Source organism: Wyeomyia smithii, chromosome 2, assembly GCF_029784165.1.
Source record: "Wyeomyia smithii strain HCP4-BCI-WySm-NY-G18 chromosome 2, ASM2978416v1, whole genome shotgun sequence".
Classification (NCBI taxonomy): domain Eukaryota; kingdom Metazoa; phylum Arthropoda; class Insecta; order Diptera; family Culicidae; genus Wyeomyia; species Wyeomyia smithii.
In genome coordinates, this window is record NC_073695.1 from 63,369,020 (window position 1) to 63,378,707 (window position 9,688).

The 9,688-nt window shown below is 36.4% G+C and overlaps 1 protein-coding gene across 8 annotated transcripts in view; it reads left to right on the forward strand.

Annotated features, from left to right (window-relative positions):
* Positions 1-9,220, forward strand: part of LOC129721479 (homeodomain-interacting protein kinase 2) — a 202,128-nt gene extending 192,908 nt beyond the window's left edge. For all 8 annotated transcript variants that reach the window (XM_055674078.1, XM_055674081.1, XM_055674082.1 and 5 more), the window contains one exon: positions 100-9,220. In XM_055674078.1, coding sequence (XP_055530053.1) covers positions 100-216 — 117 coding nt within the window. In that variant the 3' untranslated portion in view covers positions 217-9,220. The remainder of the gene's footprint in view (positions 1-99) is intronic.
* The last annotated feature ends 468 nt before the right edge of the window (positions 9,221-9,688 follow it).

Genomic DNA, 9,688 nt, shown 5'->3' on the forward strand with positions numbered 1-9,688 from the left:
AAACATGAGAATTCAGTTTTTTGCAATATAATTTTCTTGGTTCTGAGAGAAAATGTTCAGAAATCACAATACTAACGTCTGCTTCTAATATATTTTCAGGTTCTTCCTGCGCATCCCCTTCCGGCGCACATTCAGTTTCCGACACAATACAGTCAGTTCGGTCCACTCAGCCCTGCTCAGATTGCCAGTAAACATTATGCTTGGTTCGGGGAGTAAACCCCGCTTGTCGATGCTTGTCTTCTAATACCCCGTGTGAATATTTGGGAGCCAACAGGAGACGCTGTAACGAAATATGTGAAATCAAGATTGGTTGAATCAGAAAGAGCAGTTAAAATTTTTTACCCTCACTAGGAGTAGTTCTTTATTTTTTTGCTTTCTCTAGTATTTTTGTGAGTAACTTTTCTGCAAAACGATATATTTTTAGACACTTTATGCATTGTAAAGCGCTGTCATAATTGCTGCGACTTATCAGGTCATATTAGTACATTATATACATGTTTCCTTTGTCGTTTCGTTTGTTTTTTTCTCACTGGAGAATAATAATACACTCATATTAGATACTAGTGGCGTTCTTTAGAGCTGCAAAAAACGACAGCAACAGACACAATAACTATTAATTTAGGGCTTTATTTGTTCGTTTCACAAGTTTACTATTGCTACCTTATTACACTAAACTAAAAGAAAGCAGAACCATAGGTCGTAGGGATGAAATTCATCATTTTTAATCACCTTTTCCTCCTCTTGTAAATTAGTTAGAGGTATACATTACTTACATACGCAGGAAAAAAAATCTATGCATTGATATACATGATTAACTACTACTACAAATGCGGTAAAACAAAATCCTAGAACGATAGGAACACAACGTCTAGTGTCTAATAGTATTTAGGAGCCGCCAATCCCCTCCCGATTTCTTTCTTTGAAATTAGCCCTAACAGCTGTACAAAAAAGTGTATGTGAAATTCGATGAGGAGGGGAAGCGAGCTAAATGTGATTTCTATCTAATACTTAGATGTAGAATGGAATTGTTTGAATTAATCGCTCGTTCATGCCACTGACATATTGCAAAGTTTGGCATCATAACAAACGATAACAACAGCTACAAACAAGAAGCATAAATCGGTTAATCAGAGAAGTGTGCGAAACGAAAAAAAGAGCATGATTTTTTTTGGGTCGACTACAATTTAATAATAGATCTCACCGTTCACTCTTTTCACAATGTCGCTGATTGGAAGTCTGCTGTAGACTATGTCCTGCCAATAGAAAGCTAGCACGGCATTAGAAGGGTGCCGTTCACCGCTTCCGGGAAATGCGCTAGCGAAGAAAAGCTAAACACAGGACACTTTGCCAGGTTCTCAGTTTTCTTTTTTTTGTTTTGTAAATATAGGATAGTCTCATAAGGAGAAGAAAAAGAAGGAAAGCGGAAGAAAATACTGAAACAATAATATATTTTTGTGCATATTTTATATTTATATATTAGTAGTCAGCAAAAAAATCAAATAGTAATATGTAATAAAGATAGTTCGATCGTTCTTGGAAGTCTAGTAGAGGCACAGTGGAATACAATCGTATTTGGACTGATGACGAACGTGATTGCGGTGTAGCCGGTGGGACAAATGATTAGTTCGATAAACTGGCTAATGCTCACCACTTAGTGGATGTACTCTTCAGAGTAGGTCTACAATAGTAAAAAGAATGGAAACAAAACATATTCTCAAAATCAAATCCAGAGCCAATTAGAAAACGATTCCACGGTAATTTTCCACTAATTAATAAATTCTTCTTTCATTCAGAGGTGAAAACATCTCAAATTTGACAGTTACATAAGTTTTTTTAAAACTTATTTTGTGCAACTTCAAAACAACATACCTCTTCAGCTGTTTCACGTCTAATAATATTCAGAGATGGTTAGCCAGACTATTATCGATATTTGCTGTTTGATAATGTCCCATTACGACTGCGGGTGGAATTAACCCTCAAAGAAAATACGATCGTCAGTTCAAAATTTTGAACGGAAAATTAAAAATAAAAACAGAAGCGAAAAGCGAATATACAAATTGCCTTATACAGATATAACAAATTATCGTATTAATTAACTATTAATTATATTCAGATAAAAATTAAACATACATATTCAGACAAAAAAAAAAACAAACAAACAAACAGTGCATGTAGCAAACAACATGAGTGTATGTAAAATAATCGAAGTGAACCACAAACAATAAGCTGTGCAGTGTTACGTAGATAGCCAGCTTTCTAGATAGAACTGTTTAGCTTTCCTTCTGTAATTATTATATGATTGTAAAAAAAAACAACACAAAGTAATATGGAACATAATTGGCATTTTCTGATTCGTATGCGTGTTTGAACGAAAGCAAAATTACTCTCACTATAAAGTTTTCATTGTGATTTATTGAGTTGAACCAATTGTGTATAAATATTTTAGGTTAATGAAGACTATAATTTTGCAATTCTTATTTCGGGTGGCGAATGTTCACACTAGCTTATATACGCAATTAATTTTACTGCTTTTTTTGTCTTATCTCAGCTTATTAGTTGCAAGTTGATTTGTTTTTAATGAAATAATAATGACCACTGTTGCGTACACACTCCAGAGGATTATAATCACTGCAAAGTATAAGCAACATTAATACATGCAAGAAAAAATACACACATACACACACTCACAAACACACACTTTACTAAATAATTCAATCAATTTAGAGAGACTGGAAATTTCTATATATACATATATATTAATATCGATTAGGTTTTATGTGAACAACTATTTTGTACGGCAAATACCGGTATAACGACAAACAAATGCTATTAATTACTCTTACCTACTATTATTATAATTATTATCATTATAATCAAAGTAATCGGTTGGTCAACATTTCTATTAACACTAATGCGAGCCGCGCTCACTTTTTTAACTAAACATACAGAATACACACAAATACACAGATGCGCGCGCGAGTAAACCGCGAGAGATTATACTAGCTATGGTTGTTTCTGGTGTAGACTTAGCTAGTAATTACTGTGAAAACAAGACAAACAAATTATGCAGTCAACGTAACATTTTCGCTAATCTTTTGATTGACCCAGGCAAATCGGGTTAGCCCTTCGCAAGTCAGTAACTTTTAACGCGTGGTAACGTTTAGTTTAGTACATATATCCGAGTAGTAGGGGGTTTCTAATTTTCATTTATTTTTACTATAGCCATCAGCCAGCCGTTAAGAGTTAGACTGTCTAGCTAAGGTTTGCGATGATTATGAATCGGTGTTGTGAGTAGCGAGATAGATAGATAGCTGATAGAGACAGAGAGTGAAGCGCTCTTCTTGAAGATAACACTTACGAATAATGAAATAGCCACTGACTGATGGGGTTTTAAAACGTAGAGTTGGGGGTATTTTCTTTGAACAACAACTGGCTTTTTTTTCTGTTGGCGCTTCAGCTCCTGCGAATGGTCCGTTTAGAAGGATGATAATTTTTTTCTTTCTGCAGTGGAGATTGTGTAGTTTGGTAGGAATTAATCCCCATTTACTTTTCAATCTTTGTCACAAGCGTCAGTATCAGTTTAGATTTGTTGTTTTATTTCACTTGATACAATTTATTAATATATATTAATACAGTGTAATTGGTCAAATGTCAAACGTCACCTGCTGGATGCGGGAATAATATTACAGTATGTGTTTAAGGACAGCCTTGTGTATGTGTTAGTACTTTCTTTTTTGCTGGTTCATTTTATTAATAACTAATAATGCCTTATTCTGAGTATATGGATTATATATATGCAAACATTTTATACGAAACAAAGGGAGGAAAAAAACTAGTTACAAAAAATACAAATGCTGAACAAAACAGTAATGCAATTAAACGTAGAAAAATTATCTTTTTGTTCGTATACTTTATTATATTCTGTTGGTTATCACAATCCTTGTTTCGATTATTTTCACACGTTCTATGATTGTGTTTGTGCTTGTGTACAGTTTTTTTGTTTTAATCTAGATTTCATGACGTTCATCTATCAATGGAGTACAGTTTTCCTATTTTCTTATCTTTGAACGTTTGGTATTTTTTCATTATTCGTTGGAATTTGAAAATTATTTTAGTGCATTTTGATTAGTAGTGTTCAGTTTTTGAAATTGGGTAGAAGTTATAAGGTTGAGATGTTGGCAGCTGGTAGCTCCGCTTACTTGACATCGATAAAGTCAATTAAAAACAGAGCTCAAAAAAGAGATTTCAGCCCGAGCATCATTCGAGTTATTGAATGAATGGAACCGATTTTTTTGTACGACATCAGCCTAATTAGGTTTTTTTGTTCAAGCACAACTTCACAAAACTAGTTGCACCTAACTGAATCGTACTGGGGCCGGTAATGTTTCGTGCCGTTATATTTCGTAACTAAATTATCAACTTCTATGCTATTGTATGCTGCTCTCCATGAAAAACAGTCTCGTACGGGAATTCTCCCTAGTTAGCTTACAACCGAAGCTTTCATTGGCGTAGAAGAGCAATTTTTCATACACTCTTTAGACAAACAAGTAATGCCTTCCCCCGTTGATTGTTTCTTTCTATCCGATAAGGTTAACTAATAAATTCTTATCCTCCCAACACCTCGGGAATTGTTTCAGCTGCAGCTGCATTAAGAAAATAAGGGTTTCCAGAACTAAATCGCAATATTTGTTAGCTTTGCTCAATGTTCGACCCTCCGGGAGGATCAGCGTTTTGTGCAAATTGAACAACTATGAACTTTCAGCTTGAATCGTCCACCACAGCGTGGTATTTACCAACAAAAGATTCTGCAAACGTTTTCGATATGAAAAACAGATTACGGAATAGCTCGATAACTATGTTGGTGGTTTTACAGCTTGTTTGCAGGCTTGTCGTTTGTCCTCAAAGAATTACTAGCGTTTAGGAGAACATCTTTCACTGCGGAAACAACTACTCTTATACTGGTGAGCAAATCGACGCAAGTGCTAGAAGAGTGCCGTTTGTATCTGGGGTGCTTGCAAGAAAACACCGTGGTTAAACCTTAAATATCTCTCTTAAACGATAATAAATTGAGGTGAGTTTTCCCACAAGAAAGGGCATGCACAATAACTACATTTTCGAGCTCGTTGCAGTGCTTTACCAGTGCGTCTCTTGAGCATATATCAAATTAGGGGAGCATCTGGGTAGGAAAGTAGATTGCGTTTATTTTAGAGATACTGAAAAAAATCCAGGCGCCACTCCGCATCATATTCTTCTACGAGAAAACCGTCTACCGTGCGTACTGCGGTGTGTTTCTGTGTTTTCTCACTAGAGTGATTGACCACTATTCTTTCGCTCGACTGTGATGTAAGCAGCAAGTGAGTTATTTTTCTGCGAGCAGCAGAAGCACAGCACAAAGTAGAAGAAAGAGGTGTGATGCAAAAAATTGCTACATACGGCGCTCATGCTGGGCAAGAAGTGCGAGTTGAATATTAACTCCGTTTTACGCTGAGGAGAGCAGTGATGGAAATGAGACGAATATGACGCAATCGTTGTTTTATTTCGAGTTGCCCAACTCATGAATTGTATAAATTGCGAATAAACCTGAATCATCTCAATCCGTAATAGAATGCTAGCTTGGTGCATTGGTTCTGGGTTAAAACAGATACATGATTAGACTACATCAGCGCTTAGAAGTGGATCGCCCGTTGTGTTTTTCTCTCCATACGTTCGTTGTTAAGAGATGACAGGATTGCAACAGGAGAATACAATGCTGGCTGAGTAGCAGCAGAGGTGTGGCGCGGTGAGAGTGAGAGTGTGGTGGAAAGGACTATTTCGGCTGTCATTCACTTCCTTTCTCGACAAAAAATTACGATCATTAGCCAAATCAATACGAATAACATTTGCATTAAAAAAAGTTTTTTTTCTGCTTGTGATGAAAAAACTGAGACAGATAATTGAGTTTGACAAATTTCTCATAGAGGGTAATTATATGGAGGGCTCTATGCCCTTGTGAGCGGCCTTCCAGAAGTTAATCGAAATATTCGCCATGGCGGACGAAAATATGCGTGTAGGCATGTTTTTAGTTGTTTACTACGTTTTATTTATCAATTCCTCCTCAGATCTTACGTTTCAGGTTTGCCCAGAAATTTCCGATGGGACGCAGCTGGGGGACGTTGGCGGGTTCGCCGACTTGGGTACCACATCTACATTCAGCTGCTCCATCTCCTCCAGAGATCGCTTCGAGTAGTGGGCTGGCGCCAGATATCGCCAGAACACCGCGTCTTCGCCCTTATGGTTTTTCTTGATGAACGACGCAACTTCCGGCAGGCACGTCGTACTATCGATTTCCCCGTTCAGCGCCAGTCCGGAGCGAAAGAAGAGCGGTTTTAAAATCCCCGTCTCGCTGATTGTCAGCCACAGCAGCACCTTTTGGGGAACTTCCTTCGTGAGCAGGGTTGCAACACTTAAATCTGTGTTCTCCCTTGAAAAAATCTGAGCATCTGTATCTGGAACAAAAATATCTGTAAAAAAATCTGTATTGTTTAAACATAAAGAATTTTGTATTTTTTAAGTTTTTATGGTACATAAACAAAATTTTTAGCTTAAAACGTGTGAGGAGTTGAAAATATGTTCAATTTGCTTAATATTTAATGAAATAAAATTTGGATTGTTTTCAAAAATTAATGTCAATTTCGAAAAATCTGTAAATCTGTACTTTTCGACGAAAATCTGTATATCTGTATATACAGATTCTGTATCGTTACTTCGGCCAAAAATCTGTAACATACAGATTAATCTGTACATGTGGCATCCCTGTTCGTGAGAGATGTAAAACACGAAGCGCCCTGCCAGTCGTTGCCATCCAGGGTGAGATAGGTCTCGTCGTCCACCGCCACGTAGCGATTCGCCGGAAAAATCGACTTGACCAACTTATTCTGCCGCTGCCGCTGCGTCACTGCCTGCAGCTCCGAAACCAGTGGATGCGACTAACGCTTTCTGACATGTATGTCCTTTTTCTATGTTTGGCCGGTTGTAGCCACTTATCCCTCGATCTTCCTTTGGAGCTTGTTGTCGCTCAGGGTCGTCGGCCGTCCGGAACAGGGTTTCTTTCGATGCTCTGATTGTTGTCCAATAGTGCCAAGGTGTTGTAGATGCCGGAACGGGCGTATTCGGCGTCTACAAAGTGCCGCACGATGTCCGTTTTCGACGTGGTGGGGTTGCGTTCTTCGAACGCGCGCATTTCTTTTTTTAGTTCGCGCTCTATGGTAAAACCTGTGTTGACTAGTGTTATTTTTTGGTATTACCACAAACAGAGAAAGTTTTTTTTTCAAATTACAATTATTGTCGATAGTTTAAGCTGCTTTCCTTTCTTTCGTTTTTTTAGAATTTGTTCCACAATTAATCTTTTAAGTATACAAAGACAAGATGCGATGTCGGTTGATGCATGTAACAACGTATCAAATAACATAAAAAAACATTGATAAAATAGTACCACTTCAAGTCATCAACGTAGTTAAATTAGTTACGAAACTCAATAAATTAAACACTTCATTAACACCACTAGCATAGCGTGGTGGGGGCGGCGGGGGCGGTCCGCCCCGGGTGTCACCCTCTAGGGGGTGAAACCCATGCGGAAAATTTTTCATATGTGTCACCTTCAAAATGGTGATATTCGTGAGATTAACTATCAATTAGGTGGAGGTCGTAGTGAAACGTTTGAAAATTATATAAATTTGCTTTTAAGAGTATAATCTCAACAATTTTTTCAAAAATGGGCAGATTTAGTACAATTGAAAACGAACGTGCTAGCCCTCACAATTTTGGATAACAAAATGGTTTCACTGCAACCTGGAGGGGGTGACACCCAGAGAGAGAAAGGGGTGACACCAAACTTTTCCGCCCCGGGAGTCACTCGGTCACGCTACGCCACTGATTAACACCTTAATACCCTCCGTAGCGAGTGATGGCAGTGATCGACCTTAAACATAACATTATTGCCATGTTACAGAATTTCGATAGTTAGTTGTCAAATGTTTTGTAACGCTGGTTGATGAAGCAGTACCAATTTTGTTAGGGTCTTCAGCTGGTGCCCTTTTTCTGCGCCGCAGTACCCCATAGTGGCTACAGGTTAATGCAAGATCAAAAACTATTAGCCACCGTAGTTTCATTGCTATCGAGGGTTCTTTTTCAAGCAACTTAACTTAGATCTTTATATCAGTACGAATAAGATTTCATAACAACAAACTATCCATTCACATCTAAGCAAAAGTAAAAAAATAATATTGCAAACAAGAAGGGACAAATATTTTTCGATTGTAAATAGGTAAAATAAAAACAAATTTTATGGCTGTTTTACTGTTAATAAATAAAACAAAAAAAAAAACAAGCAACTAGATTTTTCTGTGAAGAAATTACAATTAACACAAAACATTACCATGTGATTATATTTAACGGAGTAAAAAGTACATTGTTCAAAAAGGCACAAATTAGTAAATTTATATGAACAGAGTAGCAGAGCATAAACGCTGTCTAAATGTCTAAGAAATCAAACCAATGAAATCCAAACCAAACCCACTCTCATCTGATCCGAGTTTAAACACTTTCCTCTATACATGGGAGATGGGAAAACCGGAGGCTATCAGCTTTTTAACCTTCAAATTATAAATATAGAGAAGAACAAAAAACAAACTAATATTATGTGTCTATACTGAAATGAAAAACTTTCGATACAATCACCTACTGGAATGCGTGCGAAGCATGTATAAGCGGTTTACTCGACACAATACAGATCTGATTTTTTTTTCTATAAAACATTAGCTGTAAACTTTCTTAGAGTGGCTAGTTTGAATACATGATTGAAAACAAAGAAGTATAATAATACTAAAAGAAACATCATGATATTATAATAATATATGCACACTTTATATGAAAACGTGTTTGTGATAATAAAGTTAGTATAAACAAAACAAAAGAGATACAAAAACCTATGAATAGATATTTGCGACAGATGAATAAACAAAAGTAATAGAAATAATGTAAACAAGTAGTTTTGAGATTGAGTCTCGTCGTTTCAGATATAAATAAAAATCAAGATAGAGTTTATATACAATAAAAACAACATAAGTAAAGGGAATAAAGGCTTTTATAATACAAAGAATACTCTGTAGAAGTTTAGTAGTGGTTAGCGGATTTTTGCATTTCAAATTTCAAATATAGTATAAGCGAAAAAAAAACAGAAGAACTTTACTGGTCCAACTTATAAACTAGAAATCTGTTGCAACAGACGACGGAAAACAGAAATCTTATCCCATCGAATAACTAACTTTATAAATAAAAATGGAATACCAAGCGAATACTTACACAGACAAAGCAGCCACTCAGAGTAGAGTCTTTTTAACCAGATGTGACACGTGAACAAAATGCAAAGAGAATCAAATTTATGAGTTATCGAAAACAGGTAGGCATCCCGCTAAATGAATAACCAAGAAACAAAACGAAGTAGTCGATACAAAGACGAGAAAAAAAATAAACATGGAAAACATACAACAGGAAAGTCTGATTAATTTTAACATAAAAAATGCAAACTTTAGAGTTATATTACTGCAAAAAAACTCATAGACACCAGAAAACACTCACCCAAAGAAAGCACATACACACGTACACACGAAAGTGATAGTGATTCGCGTTACAGTTGCATAAATATTACAAA